We start from the raw sequence: 20,056 nt of genomic DNA, 5'->3' as shown, positions 1-20,056 counted from the left end.
TAACTCTGTAACTATGTAACTTTTCATGATCAATTTGCCATATTTGCTCTGCTCAGGCATGAAGATGGTACTGTGCGTTTCTGGGATGCCTCCGGTGTTTGTCTCCAGCTATTGTACAAGATGAGTACAGTGGGAGTTTTTCAGACTGACTCTGACCCAAACGACAACCTGAATTCCCATGGGGAGGAAGAATGGCCCCCACTTAGGAAAGTAAGTGCCTAGCATTTTAATTTTCTGTTCTGTGTTTCATAAATCACATTTTTCTCCTATACTTTGACTTATTAGATAATCTCCCAATTTTTTCTGCGCATGTATCTTCTCTTTTTGGCCCTTCACAGGTTGGCTGTTTTGACCCATACAGCGATGATCCTCGTCTTGGAATTCAGAAAATTTACCTGTGTAAATTCAGCGGCTACTTATCAGTTGCTGGAACTGCTGGACAGGTCAGTTATAAAAAGCTTAATAACTAGAACTTGCTGTGCTGCTACTTTAGATCATATCATTGAAAAAGCAATTAAGTGGTGTTACCCAAAAAAAGTGATGAGGAAATCTATTTTGTGAAGAGTGATTTTCACTTTTTCTTTCTTATGGAGATTTTTAACGTCCAACTAAAGCTAAAACTTTAGAGTCTAGTTTGCATTGATCAAAGGTTCTCGGTTGCTTATGTCAGCTGTGAGTGTCGGACAGTACCAGGGTCCATCGCTCCCAAATCCGCCATGAGACTTTACTTTATTCCAGTAAAGCAAACCACCTGCTCATTTCTGTTCCTCCCCTCCAGCATAGATCTTCTTCTTTTTTTTTTTTTGTTTAGAGCAAAGAGGGGTTATCATTTTTGTCTATGGTCTGTTCATGTTGGGGAGATTTTCACCTGACTTTCCTTTTATGGTGTTTAGACTGGAAGTGGGATCTCCCCAACAGGGTTGCAAACGGCCATAACAACCTGAGTCATGGTTGGCGTTGTGCTTAAATTTATATTTTTAACTCTCTTTAACTTGTCATAATTTCCTTGCTGGGTTGGGCTTTGTCACTCTGCAGGTACTTGTTCTGGAGCTAAATGATGAGGCTGCACAGCAAGTGGTGGAACAGACAGTGGTGGACTTGTTACAAGAACAAGAAGGCTATCGGTGGAAAGGGCATGAGCGCCTTCATGCAAGAGAAGACCCGGTGCGCTTTCCTCCTGGATTTCAACCCTTCTCACTAGTACAGTGTCAGCCGCCAGCAGCTGTCACGTCTTTAACACTGCATTCTGAATGGAGGCTGTTGGCTTTCGGGACGAGCCATGGGTTTGGTGTGTACGATTTTCAGCAGCGCCGTCAAGTCATGGTAAAGTAAGTGTTAAAGGTAGCAGCTTGGCTTTTGGCTCTGTTTTCTTTTTGCTTATTTTTCAGACTGATCCTTATTTCTCTTTTTAAACCCCTCTCCGCATTATAGTCAAACTTAAATGTACAGTTTTTATTAGAAGTCTAAAATTGCATAGAGCATGCTGGGAAACGAGCTTGTAGTGGCCATGTTAACTCATTGATAATTGAGGGCAATAGAAGGATTGGGAGATCGTTCTATAATCTCATGCCTATTGTTCCCACAGCAGGCATTCTGGTTGATTTACTAAAGGAGTAGAGAATGTTCACTTTGATGAGGCTTTACTGAGTTCAACCATATAATGATTTGTGAGCAAAAGTTCTGTTTGCTTTATATTTTGCTTGGTCAGTAATTGTATAATAATCTTTGCAAAGGATATTTTTACCCTTGGCCACACCTATTTTCACTAAGCTCAATGAAAATCCACTTTGGAAATGAACATGCTCTACTCCTTAGGTAAATCAACCCCATTACGTCTCATATTTGCCAGGATTTTAACATTGTTTTTCCAGGCATTAGACCTCTGTTGGTATCCCTTGAAAGTTTGTCTTTGAAAAAGCCCAAATTAAAACACAGCTAAAGGCTATTTATGCCCATCGTTATTCCCAGTGTTATTCACTTATAACAAGTCCCAGCACTATTGTTGTATATTTTTGCCCAAAAATATTTTCTACCTGCTAAATCGAATAAAATATTTTCCATGAAGGTCAGGGTGCACTCCCGCAGTCCGCTGTGCATAGTGGGAGGGTTTGAGAATTGTATTTGGCTACGCTGCTGTTTTTTTTTTTTTTTTTTTAACAAAGTTACATCTTCTGTAATGCCCTGCACTGTGGACATAGCCATGATCTAGCACAGGGGTAGGCAACCTTAAAGAGGTGGCGATCTACCTGAACAACATGGGAGAAGTTGAGGATCATCGGGCACAGTGTCGTCTCCTCACACCTGATTTAAACCTCTATTTGCCATACTACCGTGCCGCAATCACATTCGTTGCATGGCAGTCATGGGTTTAAATCTGGTGGTGAGGAGGCAACAAATCGCCTCTTCACCACCTGTGAAACACTCTTAGATCACTTTTCAGAGGAGCAGCAGTGCCTGTTGTGCTTTTGAATGAGCCCTTCATTGCACTTGGCAGTGGCACCCTTAGGGCTTGTTAACACATAAAGTTGGGGGTGGTAAAACCATGCAGTTGATTCACGGTTTTACTGCCCCCAAGCCCTACTCTCTTAGCTGCTGAGGCAACAGACAAAGTTGTACACATGCCGTACACATGCCGCATCAGGGATTAAACCTTCTGTTGCTTTTGGTGGGTGCTACTGCTAATCATGACCCATTTTAAATAGGGCCACTCTGCAAGTGCCCCATAACTGCATACTTCTGCGCGGTCCAAGTGGTTAAAGCAGGTGGTGAGAAAGCGACACAGCGCTGCTGGCTTTAACCCCTTGTTTTCTGTACTGCACAGTTTATTATTCTACAGACTTTTAGGGGGCCATACTGTGGTCAGCGGGAGTGGAAATTTTCCTGGGATCGGTGTGAGTAAGCATCTCACATTTGGTATTGAAGGGAGGAATATTGCCCCATTGTTGGTATCATTGGGAGAAATGGTGCCCTGTTGTCAGTTGGCATAGTACTATCTTGTATCAGTAGGAGAAATAAGGCCCCAAGGCCCAGATAAAGGCAAGCAAAGGGCAGCAGTTTGTAGACCACTGGTCATGTAGAACTTGCTACGGCAGGACAGATAGTTAAAGATGGGTCGCTGTTTTAAAAATGCATCGATCAACATTATGTAGAGGGTTTTTTCCATTCTTGCCAAGAAAAATTATTTTTCTTATACAAAATTTATAATGTCATGATATCAAGCTGACCCGTGTCCTATAGATTTGTGGACTTAAAAAAAAAATTCAAATTTCTGCTTCATGGAATGATTTTGTTCTAATATTTGCACTGAACTTCCAGGTGTACGCTGCATGCCAGTGACCAGCTAGCCCTAGAAGGTCCTTTGTCCCGGGTCAAGTCACTAAAAAAGTCCTTGCGCCAATCCTTCAGGCGTATGAGAAGAAGTCAAGTCAATAAACGAAGGGAAGGAACAGCGACCAAAGTGAGAAATGACTCTGCATTTTTAAAAGGACTGATTGGTGGATTTTGTTCAGTAAATATTTTTAAAAGTGTCTTGACCTTCTTCTGTCTGGCATCAGGTGCAAGAAGCAAATGCACGGTTTGAACAGGAAGCGTTACATGAGATGGAACTGGCTCCTGTACAGCGTAGAATTGAAGCTCGATCAGCAGAGGATTCTTTCACTGGATTTGTTCGGATTCTGTATTTTGCAGATACCTTCATCCGTGACAGTAAGTTATGTTTTTTGTGAACATAGACAACTGCAGTAAATGCTAGCCTCAGAAATTGGGTGTGTACTTGTACGATCAAACTGTGTCTGCAGGGACATTTTTTGTCCATATAGGAATGTTAGGATCTCACAAGTGTCCCTGTTACTGCAATAAAGAGTGTGGGAGAGTGCAGTTGCATTGCCTGCAGGCAGCCTAGATGCCAACAAGAGTCATCAGTACCCTGTCTCTGATTTATTTTATTTTTAGGTACTTGTATAGTGCTGTCAATTTACGCAGCGCTTTACATATACATTGCACATTCACATCAGTCCCTGCCCTCAAGGAGCTTACAATCTAACGTCCCTAACTCGCATACATATTTCTAATCCAACAGAAATAATTCTATCCTGGCTGCAAATTACCTTTTATCATCTTTGTACTCTGGCATGCAGATAAAACTTTTCTTCTAATAAGTGAGCCTGTATGTAAAAGTATGACGACTTTATAGGACGAGGGTAGGTGACATTATGAAAAGAACAATTGTAATCTGTGCTGTTACAGCTGATGTATTCTGCCATTGCCCTGTTGTCTTTAGGTAAACTACAGAATCCATTGTACACTCCTCCTTCGCAAAAAACCCCCAAAAAACTGGGAAGTCTAAATAGGCTTCTTAGGAAAACACAGGAAGTGTTCACAGGACAGCGCTGACCTGATCAATAGTTATTTTTTTCACTTATTAAATGGATATTAACAAAACCGCAATGGTAGCAAATAAGAGAAGGGTTGACATAAACACCAGAACAAACAAAAGGTTTATTAGGTTTGACACTGTGCACATAGTTAAGTTTTTTTTTGTGACTTCCTTTCCCAGGTTCTCGGCATTGTCCTTCTTTATGGGCAGGTACAAATGGTGGTACGGTTTATGCATTTTCTTTACGTGTCCCTCCAGTTGAGCGACGAATGGAGGAGGTAGTGTCTGCAGCTCAAGGTAAGTTAGATGCTGGGCCTGTTGTGATTTTATCAGTATGCCTTCCATTCTTGTTGGGATTACTGTGCACTCTAGGGGCTTTTTCACACCTGAACAGTTATATTAGCATTGAACCAAATGATGACATGAGAACTGATACTTTTTTTTGGAGTTGCCTAATTGCATTTTGACCTTAAACACCCATACTCTTGCATGCTTTAGTTTGGTGAGCTTTAAATGCAGTGCATTGATGGTATTCCCTTTTTAGGACACCTTTTTACAGCATTTTAATAATGGAGTGCCTTAAGACCCAAATCTGCTCCCCTTCCATGTATACTGTGTTAGTCATGAGCTAAAACGTCATTGTTCTCTCTCTTCTCAGCCAAGGAAATCCAGCTTATGCACAGAGCACCGGTGGTGGGCATCCTCATTCTAGATGGTCACAGTGTTCCCCTACCTGAACCTCTTGAAGCTGCTCATGATCTCTCAAAAAGCCCAGACATGCAGGGAAGCCATCAATTACTGGTCATATCCGAGGAACAGCTCAAGGTTAGAGTTCCAGTCTGTTTCTTCATTTAATTTTTATTTATTGCAGGCCATTAAAGTTCCTCCACCGCAAACTTGCTCATCCATGTCTTTATGGACCTTGCTTTGTGCATTGGCCCAAACCATTTGGGAAGGGGGGGCAGGGGGATTATGGTGTTTACCAAGCCATTTTGGACAATTTCATACTTTGTGGGAACTGTTTGGGGATGGCCCCTTTTCCAACATGACTGTGTACAAAGCAAGGTCTATAAAGACATGGATGAGTGAGTTTGGGGTGGAGGAACTTTACTGGCTTGCACAGTGTCCTGACTACAACCCAATAGAATTAGAAATGGGATAAATTAGAGCAAAGACTGCAAGCCAGGCCTTCTCATCCAACATCAGTGCCTGACCTCACAAATGCGCTTCTGGAAGAATGGTCAAGCATTCCCATAGACACACTAAACCTTACTGGCAGCCTTCCCAGAAGAGTTGAAGCTATTTTAGCTGCAAAATATTGAATCCTACAGAGTAAAGCCCCGTACACACGTACTGATCGTCGGCCGAACGATCGGCCGTCTTTTGTCCAGGGCTGTCGTGTCTGTTGAAAACTGCAAAAGACTGCACACGAATTTTGTCGGCCAACAACAGCCGACTGCAGAAGTGATGTCATGTGATGGTTAACTTTCTGTGTGTTTTTTCTTTTCTGAGCATGCCCAGTCTTGCAAATCTGCTGATTGTCGGCCGAATTCTGTACTGACTGGCGAACAATCGGCCGTTCTGGTGTTGGCCAACAAAAATTTTAATGCCTGCACGACAGATTCTGTTCGGCCGAAAATGCGCTGTCGGCTGTCGGAAGCATCATACTAACAAGCCTACAATCGGCCGATTGGTCGTCGGACGAATATTTACGGCCAACAATCGGTACGTGTGTACGGGGCTTAAGACTAGGATGCCATTAACGTTCATGTGTGTGTAAAGGCAGACATTCCAATACTTTTGACAACATAGTGTGTGTGTGTGTGTATATATATAATATATTCCATCAAATTTAAAATCTGCCATATACAGGCAGCCCCTAAGTTAACGCTAGGTGCATTTAGTGATTGGCGTGTTTTTTTCAATCTAATGGCCAGAATAAATGCTTTGTTCTGGTAATGAAGTTATTAAATTCGCAAGCGATTGATGAAGGTTAAAGGGGTACACACATTTACTATAGTCAAGCATCAAAAAGATAAATGTGCAGGGCAGTTGTTATCAGCGTCCAGCGTGCAAGTACCCCAAGAACTGTAAACCCAAAATAGGACCAAAGAGAATGTGTGGTTTTGTTCTTAGTACATGGTAAACATTGACAAAGGGAGGAACAGACTTCTCATTTCTATGAGTGCTTTTATCTTCTAACAGAATCCTTATGACAGCGAAAACGATGAGGAAAAATAGAGTGGTTGATCTAATTAGATTGTAGAGGACTTGGAAGGTTTCTAACAAGAATAGAAGCATTCTACCCACTCCTCCCAAATCTTACTAAATTTAGCAGGCCAACCTCTGGCTTTATACAGTATCTCACAAAAGTGAGTACACCCCTCACATTTTTGTAAATATTTTATTATCTTTTCATGTGACAACACTGAAGAAATGACACTTTGCTACAATGTAAAGTGGCGAGTGTACAGCTTGTATAACAGTGTAAATTTGCTGTTCCCTCAAAATAACTCAACACACAGCCATTAATGTCTAAACTGCTGGCAACAAAAGTGAGTACACCCCTAAGTGAAAATGTCCAAATTGGGCCCAATTAGCAATTTTCCCTCCCCAGTGTCATGTGACTTTTAGTGTTACAAGGTCGCAGGTGTGGTAAATTTGGTGTTACCGCTCTCGCTCTCTCATACTGGTCACTGGAAATTCAACGTGGCATCTCATGGCAAAGAACTCGCTGAGGATCTGAAAAAAATAAATTGTTGCTCTACACAAAGATGGCCTAAGGCTATAAGAAGATTGCCAAGACCCTGAAACTGAGCTGCAGCACGGTGGCCAAGACAATACAGCGATTTAACAGGACAGGTTCCACTCAGAACAGGCCTCGCCTTGGTCGACCAAAGAAGTTGAGGGCACGTGCTCAGCGTCCTATCCAGAGGTTGTCTTTGGGAAATAGACGTATGAGTGCTGCCAGCATTGCTGCAGAGGTTGAAGAGGTGGGGGGTCAGCCTATCAGTGCTCAGACCATATGCTGCACACTGCATCAAATTGGTCTGCATGGCTGTCATCCCCGTAGGAAGTCTCTTCTAAAAATGATACACAAAAAAGCCCACAAACAGTTTGCTGAAGACAAGCAAACTAAGGACATGGATTACTGGAGCCATGTCCTGTGGTCTGATGAGACAAAGATAAACGTATTTGGCTCCGATGTTGTCAAGCGTGTGGCAGCAACCAGATGAGGAGTACAAACAAGTGTGTCTTGCCTACAGTCAAGAATGGTGGTGGGAGTGTCATGGTCTGGGGCTGCATGAGTGCTGCTGGCACTGGGGAGCTACAGTTCATTGAGGGAACCATGAATGCCAACGTGTACTGTGACATACTGAAGCAGAGCATGATCCCCTCCCTCCAGGGACTGGGCCGCAGGGCAGTATTCCAACATAATGACCCCAAACACACCTCCAAGATCACTGCCTTGCTAAAGAAGCCGAGGGTAAAGGTGAATGGAATGGCCAAACATGTCTCCAGACCTAAACCCTATTGAGCATCTGTGGGGCATCCTCAAATGGAAGGTGGAGGCACGTAAGGTCTCTAACATCCACCAGCCCTGCGATGTCATGGAGAAGTGGAAGAGGAATCCAGTGGCAACCTGTGAAGCTCTGGTGAACTCCCTGCCCAAGACTGTTAAGGCAGTGCTGGAAAATAATGGTGGCCACACAAAATATTTACACTTTTTTGTTGCCAACGGCTTAGACATTGACTGTGTGCCAAGTTATTTTGAGGGGACAGCAAATTTACACCGTTATACAAGCTGTACACTCACTACTTTACATTGTAGCAAAGTGTAATTTCTTCAGTGTTGTCACATGAAAAGATATAATAAAATATTTACAAAAATGTGAAGGGTGTACTCACTTTTGTGAGATACTGTATGTTATTCTACAGAGCAAGAATCTAGTATTCACTGACATTCCTTAAACATTACTATTACATTAAACAAATAAATGATTTACTCCATTTAAGTTTTTTTATATTCATAAAATGTTTCCGCATTTACCTGCATTAAATCAACATTTAAATTGCGGTCTGTGCCAGAAGATTACAGTATTTTTGAGAGAAAAGATCGATGCGATATTTAGTGAATCTTTATACAAAATAGCACAAACATTTGATAATGTGCATGTTGTAAATTAAAAAGATTAATTCTATATATCCATGCTAATTGTTGTCTGGTAAAAAAAGTGTGACATTAAGGTCAAATTCTGCTATCCCCGTTGCTACCTGTTTGTGTGTAGTGTATTCTTCAAAATTGATCATTGATATGTTTCTCCTTTTATTGACCACTTCTGGACCGGAAGTTTTTACCCCCTAATGACCTGGCCATTTTTTGCGATACGGCACTGCGTTATTTTAACTGACAATTGCGCTGTCGTGTGACACTGTACCAAAATAAAATTCATGTCCTTTTTTCCCCACAAATAGAGCTTTCTTTTGGTGGTATTTGATCATCTCTGTGTTGTTTTTATATATAAAAAAAAAAAAAAAAAAAAAATTCTGGAAAAAAAATTTAATATTTTTTTACTTTCTGCTATAAAACACAGCCAATAAAAAAATCGATTTTTTTTAATCATTTTAGGCCAATATGTACATTGTAAAAATGTACATGTAAAAATGTCTGCCACATATTTTTGGTAAAAAAAAATTCCAATAAGTGTATATTGATTGGTTTGCGCAAAAGTTATCTCGTCTAAAAACTAGGGGATGGATTTATGGCATTTTTATTCATTTATTTTTTTACTAGTAATGGCGGCGATCAGCGATTTTTAGAGGGACTGCTACATTGTGGCGGACAGATCGGACACCTTACTGACACTTTTGAGAGAAGCAGTGACATTACTACAGTAATCAGTGCTAAAAATATGCACTGGTACTGTACTGACACTGGCAGGGAATGGGTTAACTCCAGAGGCGATCAAAGGGTTAATTGTGTCCCTAGGGGCTGCTTTCTAACACTGTAGGGGATGGATTTACTGAATGAACATATAGATCTGTGTTCCTGAATAGTAGGAACACAGGATCCCTGTGTTGATCTGTGACAGAACTGGGGTCTGCCTTGTTTACATAGCGAGACCGTGGGTGGCCGGTGGACTTCGCAACCACTGGACCGGCTGATTGGCTCCCCCTCTGGCCTATCAGCGTGCACACGCGTCCCCACTGGCTATTACATGAAATGACATACAGGTATGTCCTTTCACGTAATAGAACCGGCCTGCTGCAGTATATGTGTGGCGGCTGGTCAGCAAGTGGTTAAACACACTCAAACCTTTACAAAAATGGTTAAACCACTTTAAACTGAACTCCCTGCTTGAGACTCCTCTGTGTAATATAAATAAACTCCACATTTCGTGTGCATAGTCTAAGTACTATCATACCACCTGTGGGGTAAAAACTGACATTCTTAATTCTCTGTTGCAGTGGTCTCCAAACTGCAGCCCCGGGGCCAGATGTGGACCTTTACCTAACTTTATCCAGCCTTTGTGGCACTTTTTCATACACTAATACGTACAATAAGGCACAATTCTGCCCACTGAGATCTGTGAAGGCGCACAATTCCTGCCAATGACACCAATAATTGTGCCCAATGACACCAGTGATGGGGCACAATTCCTCCCACTGTCACCAACGATGGGGGCTTAATGCCTCTCAATTACACCAGTGATGGGGCTCAATTCCTCCCATGGACACCAACAATCAGGGGCCCAATCACAAAAGGATGGGGAATAATTCCTCTCAATGACACCAACAATTGGGCGCATTGACACCAGTGATGGGGCAGGATTCCTACCAATGATGCAAACAATTGGGCCCAATGACACGAAAGATAGGGCACAATTCCTCCTATGGACTCCAATGATGGGGCACAATTCCTCCTATTGACTCCAATGATGGGGCACAATTCCTCCTATTGACTCCAATGATGGGGCACAATTTCTCTCAATGACACCAGTGATATGGCACAATTCCTCCCACAGACCCAAAGGATGGGGCACAATTCCTCCCACAGACCCAAAGGATGGGGCACAATTCCTCCCACAGACCCAAAGGATGGGGCACAATTCCTCCCACAGACCCAAAGGATGGGGCACAATTCCTCCCACTGACGCAAAGGATGGGGCACAATTCCTCCCACTGACGCAAAGGATGGGGCACAATTCCTCCCACTGACGCAAAGGATGGGGCACAATTCCTCCCACTGACGCAAAGGATGGGGCACAATTCCTCCCACTGACGCAAAGGATGGGGCACAATTCCTCCCACTGACGCAAAGGATGGGGCACAATTCCTCCCACTGACGCAAAGGATGGGGCACAATTCCTCCCACTGACGCAAAGGATGGGGCACAATTCCTCCCACTGACGCAAAGGATGGGGCTTAATGACCCCAATAATGGGACACAATTCCTCCCAATGATGCAAACAATTGGGCCCAATGACACGAAAGATGGGGCACAATTCCTTCCAATAACATCAACAGTTGGGGGCCCAATGACACCAAGGATGAGGCACAATTCCGCCTAATGACTCCAATGATGGGGCACAATTTCTCTCAGACACCAGTGATGGGGTACAATTCCTCCCACTGACACCAACAATTGGAGCCCAATGACATCAATGATGGGGCACAATTCCTTTCAGACACCTAGAATTGGGGCCCAATTACACCAATGATGGGGCACAGTTCCTCCTAATGACACCAATGATGGGGTACAATTCATCTCAATGACACCAGTGGTGGGGCACAAATCCCCCCACTGACACCAAAGATGGGGCATTGTTTTTTTCCACCTGAAGTCGGGACCTTTTTTACTTCCAATGGCCACAGTCCGGCCCCCCTAAAGTCTGAAGGACAACTAACTGGCCCTCTGTTTAGAAAGTTTGGAGACCTTTGCTCTATTGTATGGCAATGTTTGATCACATGATGTTGCCAAGGTTGTATGAATAACTTCCTGATGACCATGACATACGATGATACTGCAGGAGGGGATAACCAAAGAAAATTGCTGTTCATGTATGTTAAAATGAATTTACCCTTCTTTAACTGCATAACAGTATGGCTCAAAATTAAGTTTTTATGTGTGATGAAGCAATTTTAGCACACAGTATAAAGTATGCTAAAACATACTGTGAATGGAATTGTGAATCTCATGAATAGTTGTTTCAGTCAACCTGGTCCAGTAGCTGTGGTCTTGGCTGGACTGGATAGTGTTTCAGTCCTTCTTTGAACCAGCAGGTCCCAGGAATCGTGGACTTCACAGCCTATATTCCATAGGCCCTGGTGGAAAAGCTATCTACCCTTGCAAGTCTATGGAGAATAGGCCCTGTAGACACATCACAGTGAACCTTTGCAGGTTTAGGAGGACCGATATGGCATCTACAGCAGAGCATAATTCCTGGTCTGTGTTGTTTACAGTAATTATAAGGGGGTATGGCTAGGGGGCTGCTAGGTAATATTAGTTGACATTATCCTTTTAAATATACAGAGTTCTATTCCAATGCTTTTTGTGACAGTCAAGTAAAATTGCACCCAGTGTAAAAAAAAAAAAAAAGTACAATAAGCAAATATAAAACTTAAGAATGCAGGGAACCCAGATTTTAACAGTGTACTAGTTCGATGTACATTTCCCATTTTTTTTTTTTTTTTTTTTTTTAAATTCAATTTATTGTGGTAATTTTGTGTAATTTGTGGTCACACATACCTTTTTTACAGGTGTTTACCCTGCCGAAAGTGAGCAGCAAACTCAAACTGAAACTGACAGCAACAGAAGGATGCCGGGTGCGCAAGTCATCAGTGTGCAATTTTGGCAGCTGTCGATCTGAAGATCACAATGAAAACCATCTGACTGTCCTCACTAATCTAGGAGATATCCAGGTGATATCCCTGCCACATCTTAAATCACAAGTGCGGTATGACTGTATCCGGAAGGAAGATGTCAGTGGCATTGCATCCTGTGTATTTACAAAGTATGGACAAGGTGAGTGCAAAGTTTCACCCTACATCTCTTTAGTTTTAATTTGTGAGTTTTGTACATAGTAATTATGTAAATATCAAATAAAACATTAAAAAATAAAATCATGCCATCATAGATTTCTGACATCAGTAGTTAAGGGTTATCAGAATTTTCAGGGATTGGGTTTTGGGTGAAGCGGCCTGTGGCTTCTTCTAGTGCAGTATTCTTTTTAACAGCATTAAAGCGATTTTTGTAAACCAATCCTTTTTTTTTTTTTTTTTAAATAAACATGTTGAAATTACCTGCTTTTGTGCAATGGTTTTGCACACAACAGACCACATCATCTGTTCAGGTCACAGACAATAGGAATCGTGCAGGAATCAGGTGAGAGGCAGCCTCCTGACAGGGCAATCCAGGAGATCATGATTAAAGGATAGTCTCAGTAGAAACCACTCCCTGGGCAGGTCGGAGGGGTAGGGTAAAGTAAGAAATTAAACGAGGCACACAAGGAAGTTGATGAAAGTCATGGTCCCACCTCTGGAAACATTGCATGTAGTTTTTTTTATTCTGTGAAAAAAAATCCCTATAAACTGCAAAAGAAACATTCTGGAATAGGGTGTTGCCCTTTTCCCAGGTAAGGTGCTGCGTAATGTCTTTAATTTGCCAATGAATGTCCTGGGGGGTGCCCGGGTAAGTGGCAAAGTTGGGTAAGACAATGGGCTCTTTCACACTACAAGGGGGGTTGAAAATTGTTCTCTTCCAAAATGTTTAATCAGCAGTGTTTTTAGAAGTGGCTAGGATTAGATCCCTCCACCCTCTATTTTTCAAATCCTCTTGCTGTTTAAAATAAGCTGGTTGTAATGTTGGAAGTTGGTCCTCTAGGCCTCTGATTCTGTTCTTCTCCTTGGTTACTCTTTTCTGGAGTTTCTGAAAATTTTGTAGAAGTGAGATTTTCAACTCGTATCTAAAATCCCGACTGCCTGCACAACTCGCATTCCCCCACCCCTTCCCCCGGAGTCGCCACCATGTTTGATGTGACACATGAACATGTTCAGCCTAGAAACAGATTTCGGGGGAACTGTTAAGGGGTGACATGTGGTTGCAAATGGTTGTCTTTAGGGTGAGGGGGATATCAAGCTACAAGGAAAGAATTTACTACATGCTTTGTTGATGCAGGTTTGGGTACAGGATTATTGTGCAGTGGAGCTTTCGTTGTATGTCTCACCACATGCTGCTTTACCCCTCTAACATCAGTAATAAAGGATTGTTAGCCTGGTAGTATGAAATCTTGCTTGTGAATGCTTTTCTATGTTCCATGTATAGTCAGCAGGTGGTGAGAGTGGGTCTATAACTTTTTATGACTTTTTTTTTTTTTAACTAGGTTGTCAATGAAACTAAATAGCAGGAGTTAATTTAACCGCTGAATAAGTTAGTGGAGTGACATTCCCTGTTTCTTACCCCAAGCAAATTCCCCACTTATATTAGCCAAGAGACTGCTCTGCAAACGGAATATCATAAAAGCTTATTAGCTAAATTAGGAGTAAAAATGTGTGCTGTAAAATTTGTGAACCGTAAAGTAAATTCTATAATTATTGTTGACCCTAACTAAATGGCATTTAGTTTGCTAAAGCATGATGTACCAAGCAAGTGCCTTTTTTTTTTTTTTTTTTTTTTGGGGGGGGGGGGGGGAGCAGTTTTCACCATTTTTGTCCTTTTACATCTCAGTGCTGCTGCAGCCTCGTTGCAGCCACTTCCTGTCTACATACATTTCAGTGTGATGTCTGGATGTCATTTCTCAGGGTGGGTTTCCTGATGGTGACAATCGTGGGCCATGCCTTGCGCATAAGGTTTATTAAATCCTCTGCTTAGTTAAGCCCTTGTGACAGAGTGACAAGGTTTGCTTTGTATGAATGCCTTTTATAAAGCCAATTGCTTTGGAAATCCCCTTTCTTTTGTATTTCTTTTATAATGACGTTATTACCTAAACATTTTGCTCTGCCGTCTTACTTTGCTAATTTTTTTTTTTATTAACACTCTCGTATTGATGGCTTGCCTGTCTTTTTTTTATTTATTTTTATTTTAGGTTTTTATCTTATATCTCCATCTGAAATGGAGAGGTTTTCACTGTCTACATGCTGGCTCATTGCTCCTCGCTGCAAAGTTGACCCTCCAGAGACTCCATGTAATGGAAGGCTTCAAAGAGGCAGCAGTACAGAGAAAACCAGGCATGTATTTAAGCAGATGCTGTGATTATATGATTTATTCATATGAGGAAATCCAATCTTGTTAAATAATAATAATAAATACATTTTTTCATTTTGTTTTATACAGGGTATCTGGAAGGGGAGACGGAAATGCAGATGGTAAGAAAAAAACAGGATGTATGAACCACTTTGCCTTGTTTTAGATCAACATGAATTATACTTTTGTGTTTGATTCCTTCATTATGGGGAGTACACAACCTTAAATGGGGGGGGGGGGGTTTGTATCAACAGTGAGGGTCAGCACAACATTTTAAATGTCAACTACCTACCTACGGCCAGCTTTATTACATTTCCAGCATTAAATAGACATAAGCAGCATTTATAGCTTCCAAACAATGTCAGCAGAGGGGAAGAAAAATCATAAATATGAGATAAATCATAGCCCGTCTTGGCCTCTTGCCTTGTTTGATGAAAGATGTATTGTTGACAATGTAATGCCTGCTAAAAACGATGTAGTTTAGCAGATAATACCATCTACATACACTATACAAAATTAAATGCATTTGTAAGTCGAACGCACTATTTCTTGCGCAGGCTATGTTAATCTTGGGTAATAACGTTTCATGCTTGTCAGCACACAGGGTCAGAGGACCACTGATGGAACATGCATTGCTGAATGATGAGAGTAAGTATCTTCCATATTCCTCATGACAGAACTATAGGTGTCCCAGGGCCCCTTCATTCCTGGGTGTCTAGGCTGGTTAAGATCAAATGCTCAGAGCTGTGCTCCATGTAGCCTTAAAGAAACTGTTATGGGAAGACCTCTTGTGACCATTACTGCTCTTTAAAGTCTAGCAGAACTAACTGCTTGCTCCATAGAAACAGTTCTAGGCATCAACATTTTGACAGCAGAATCCTAATTCGATAAATTGGCATTGGGGGTGGTTTCACTAAAATGACAATACAGTTTTTGGATTTGTGGTAGTGTAGACTTAAGCCCCGTACACAAGTACCGATCGTCGGCCGACCGATGGACCGTCTTTTGTCCTCGGGCTGTCGTGTCCGCTGAAAAGTGCAAAAGACTGCACATGAATTTTGTCCGCCGACTGCAGAAGTGATGTCATTTGATGGTTAACTTTCCCTGTGTTTTTTCTTTTCTGAGCATGCTCAGTCTTGCAAATCTGCTGTCTGTCGGCCGAATTCTGTACTGACTGGTGAACAATCGGCCGTTCTGGTGTCGGCATACAAAAATTTTAATGCTTGCACGACAGATTCTGTTCGGCCGAAAGTGCGCTGTCGGAAGCATCATACTAGCAAGCCGAAAATCGGCCGATCAGTCGTCGGCCGAATCTTTTCGGCCGACAATCTGCACGTGTGTACGGGCCTATACTATTTATTTATACACTGATGTGCCTTGGCTGTGGGAGGTCCAGAAGTGACCTCTTGTTGCTGACCGCTTGTCTCTCACACCCAGCATTGCTTTAACAGATCATGCATGCCAGGTAGTTATAGATGTGTATGCACTGACTTTGTTCTCTTTGCAGAGACTCTAAAAGAGATCCAGAGTACTCTGGAAGGTTCAAGAACGTAAGTAGCCAGTTTATACAAAATAGGTGTATCACAATTGAATTAAAAGGATTATCTGAATCATAAAATACAGGACCCATTTTTTTTAGACCCTGGCTTATAGGCCTGCACAATACTCAACCTCAAGTTACGATGCTTCTCTGGCACCAGAGCAGGACCTGATTTTAACACTGGTCTCTGCATCCGGTTTTAGCTTTATCCTGGGCACTCAGCAAGCAGCCTATCGGACAAAAGCAGAATTTTCTGCATCTATCACAGTTCCTCAGATAATAACTAATGGCTTTAATATAGCCATCTTTGTCCAGGGCTGCAAAACACCAATCCCCTTCCCCAGCACTTCTGTCCTCTTATCGGAGTCAGATTCCAATATGCCTGGCCTAGAGAAGGCAGACACAGAAAAAAATGAGGCGAATATAGAATCCGTGTTACAATAAGCTGCAGAAGATTTTTCACCCCCACACTTTTTTACATTTGAAGCCACGTCACTTCAGTGTCCTGTGAATGGAAAACTACAAAGTCCAGCTGCCTTTATGGCTGTCGGCTTGTAGCTTTAAATAAACTATCACAGCGCTGTGGAATGCCATGGTAGTTCATTTACTCTTCCTGTCAGGTTGTATCTGCTTGCCCGTACGGGATGTACCTGCACACAGATACAACACTGACAGATCTGCAGATGACCTGCATGGCACCAGCAATCAGCAGATGCTTTTGAGGCCCCAGAAACAAAAAATAATAAATGCGCATTTTTCTTTCGTTCATTGGCGGACACAGCTCCATACCTTCTTGACCCTTGGGTTTATGCTGCACCATACAGGAGTAGGACACTAGGTGAAATAAAGTTTGACTACGCCTATAGGGCAGTCCCAGGGGGTATACTCTGCCTTCCTGCTATAGGTCCAGTTTTCTTCTATGTAGTCAGGAGTAAGGACCTAGTTCCTTGCTGGAATCCTTGGTCCTACCATTTTTTTCCTTTCAGAATTTTTTCTTCTATTTTCTGTTGCCAGACTCGGCGATAGACTGGATATCCTAGATCCTTACAGTCTTCCCAGTCTGGCCAGCGAGCACGAACCGACCTTAGCTTCGTGCTAGGTTGGCTGCGACATAGCCCCACTGGACAGGGCCTGGTGAGTTAAACGCTTCACGAGGACGCATAGCCTTGGTCACGACCTGAGTTGCAGCGTGCCTCTGGCCCGCAGCACCGCCATTCCAAAATGGTGCAGTGGCCTGCGTGGAGTGATGCTCACCTGGTTCCATGGTGTGGTAACTAGTGTCCCTCCTCTCCCTTGGTGGTGTTTTGGGGTGGATGTGGGCCCCTTCCTGGGATGGTCGGACCTCTGGGTTCCCTTCCATCCCCCCCAGTCCCTCTAAACCTAAACAGTCACTGTGGGTCTTTTGGTTCCCTCCCCGGGTGCGGTAGGGGCTGGCTTTGCCACAAGCTCCATTGGTAGGGGTGGTTGGATGTGGTTGCTGCTGACCGGGTTGGGACGTGAGTTTAGCTGAGGCCCCCAACTCTCTCCCTGGGCATCTGCCGGAATGTGCATACGGGCAAATGTGGCTGGGCCTCCAGTGACGTTTAGGCTGTGGCCTGCAACCTGCTGGGCCATATGGTCAGCCTGGCGCCTCCCTTGAACCGGGTAGCGTCGTTGGGGGGCGCTTCATTTTTAATGATGTAGCAGCCATTATTGTGTGGCTTATGAAAAGGGATGGGGTCCATGGTGGTGATGGGTCAGAATTCTCAGCGCTCCTCCGATCGGTAGGGTGAGTCATTAGGAGTCCCTGTTATTTCTCTCTGCTGATCCATACTCTGAGCCTTGAGGGGATCCTTTAGTGGTGCCAAAAGATCGTTTTTGTACTGTACTGCAAGGCAAGGTCTTCCTTTCCTTTTTTATGAAGCCTCAGGGTCACATCTCCCCCACTGACTCCCCTCATGGAGGTGGCAGGTCCCTCGGAACCCCAGCTTCCCATGGTTGCACTGACGGTGGTCCTGCAGTCCTTAGTGTTCCGGGTGGAAGTGGCGTGTGGGCAAAGGCCCAGGAGGAAGGATCCCCATCTTTTCCTGCCCAGTCTATCTCATCGACACTGAGCCTGATGCCGTCGTGGACATGGCCCTCCAGGGTGGCTTAATATCACACCCCCAGATCCCTTCGATAGTAAGGATGATTCCTCCACTTTTCACTGCAGTGCGTGAGACTTTAAAAATGGAGGATGCAGCTGATGTAGCCACAGACGTAGCTATGTCTTTTGATACGCATAAGTCACCTCGCACTCCAAAGGTGTTTCCTTATGTGCCTTATTTTGACAGGTTTTCCTGTAAGGAATGGGAACATCCAAAATTACACTTTGTGGTCCCCAAAACATTTTGCTGTGCGTTACCCTTTTGAGGAGTCCCTTTTAAAAAAGTAGACTAGTCCACCAGTGGTGGACCCTCCTGTTTCCAGGTTGAATGAAGCTACCATGATCCCAGTAGAGGAATCCCTGTCCTTTAAGGACCTGGCTGACAGAAAAGCTGAGGCTGTGGCATGAATCATGTTTACTATGACTCTTTCGACCTTGCGTCCAGTCTTTGTCTCAGACCCTAACTTAATGGTCCAAGCTTTTGCACCAGGGCCTGGGGGGTGAGCAGGTCCCTGCTGCTTATGTTGATTTAGCGGACCAGTTGGTCCATGGGCTGCAGTTTGTGATGCAGCTTTGAATACAGCTCCTGTGCTGTCCAAACTTTTTCTGTCTCAGCGGTGGTGATTAGGCACATGCTGTGGGCTTAAGAATTGGTCTGCTGACCAAGCCTCTAAAAAAAGCGATCGCCGGTTTGGGGCTACCCTGGATGTCAAGGGTATCACGGTGGGGGTGGGGGGAGAGTACCTTCCTGCCATAGTCTAGGAAAAGGAAAGGAGCCTCGTCGCAGACGGGGGCCCTCCTTCCCAGCACATAGAAAATGATTCTGTGCTTCTGGGACAGAGAATAAGGGAAATAGATCTTTCAAATCTTCCCCAGGAGGTTCCAAGCATCCTTGGTCTTGTAAGCCTAGAGCTAGCTTCTCTTTGCAGATTTAATTCCTGCAAAGGTTCAGGTGATGTCTGAACTACCTAAGGCCCCCCCTATTCCTGTCCAGGGAATTGATTTACCTTGGTCTGATTCCAATTCTGACCAGGGTGGTCATTCCTCTGAACAAACTTCAGGAACCATGTGATTCACTGGCTGCTGTCACGGATAGTGCTCTCTTCCATTTTGCATACATGTTCTGAGTCTGGTGGTATCCACCTTCAAGACAGTTTTGTTTGCGCAGTCCTATATGCAGCTCCTTTAGCAGGTTCGGCTCCACAGGAGGATACAGAGGTTCATGGCGAGATCACGGGTTCTGGCAGACGCTGCAGGCGTCCAAGGTCCACGGTAAGGCCAGTATCATCCTTGGCTCAGGCTTCTTCCGCAATTGATTCTGCAGTTCCTGCGAGGAATCAAGGGTGAGGATCTTCCAATCAGTCTGGTGGCCATAAACGTCCCTTTTGGGGCTTCCTCTCAGAGAAGACCAGTTGTCTCCAGGGCTGATCTACCACCCTGCTTTACAGTCGCTGGTTTTAATGGCTTAGCTATTGAAAGCCAGGTACTGAGGGATAGACGTCTGTCTGGATCAGTGATCCCTACTTTGGTGAAGGCGAGGAAGTCCTCTTCCAGCAAGGTATACCATTGTACGTGGAAAGCATACATTTTATGGTGCTCATCCTCGATCCTTTTCTGTGGCTCGGATCTTAACCTTTCTTCAACATGGCATTGATCAGAAGTTGGCCTTGAGTACCATCTAGGGCCAGGTGTCTGCCCTGGCAATCTTCTTTTAGCAACCCCCCAGCCACGCACTCTTTAGTTCGTACCTTCATTCAGGGGGTTCGACCTGTG

The 20,056-nt window shown here is 43.6% G+C and overlaps 1 protein-coding gene across 1 annotated transcript in view; it reads left to right on the top strand.

The window, feature by feature from the left end:
- The window catches only part of LLGL2 (LLGL scribble cell polarity complex component 2), a 174,961-nt gene that overhangs the window by 140,841 nt on the left and 14,064 nt on the right, over positions 1-20,056 (top strand). The window contains exons 13-24 of the mRNA XM_082271729.1: positions 57-210; positions 339-443; positions 1,036-1,328; positions 3,316-3,457; positions 3,555-3,705; positions 4,556-4,672; positions 5,034-5,200; positions 12,137-12,401; positions 14,461-14,623; positions 14,709-14,740; positions 15,216-15,266; positions 16,126-16,168. Of these exons, the coding sequence (XP_082127855.1) occupies positions 57-210; positions 339-443; positions 1,036-1,328; positions 3,316-3,457; positions 3,555-3,705; positions 4,556-4,672; positions 5,034-5,200; positions 12,137-12,401; positions 14,461-14,623; positions 14,709-14,740; positions 15,216-15,266; positions 16,126-16,168 (1,683 nt within the window). The remainder of the gene's footprint in view (positions 1-56; positions 211-338; positions 444-1,035; positions 1,329-3,315; positions 3,458-3,554; positions 3,706-4,555; positions 4,673-5,033; positions 5,201-12,136; positions 12,402-14,460; positions 14,624-14,708; positions 14,741-15,215; positions 15,267-16,125; positions 16,169-20,056) is intronic.

Source organism: Pelophylax lessonae (genome assembly GCF_965119305.1).
Source record: "Pelophylax lessonae genome assembly, chromosome: 11".
NCBI classification, from domain to species: domain Eukaryota; kingdom Metazoa; phylum Chordata; class Amphibia; order Anura; family Ranidae; genus Pelophylax; species Pelophylax lessonae.
The sequence above is the reverse complement of the archived record's forward strand: the minus strand, read 5'-3'. Positions and strand labels throughout refer to the sequence as shown.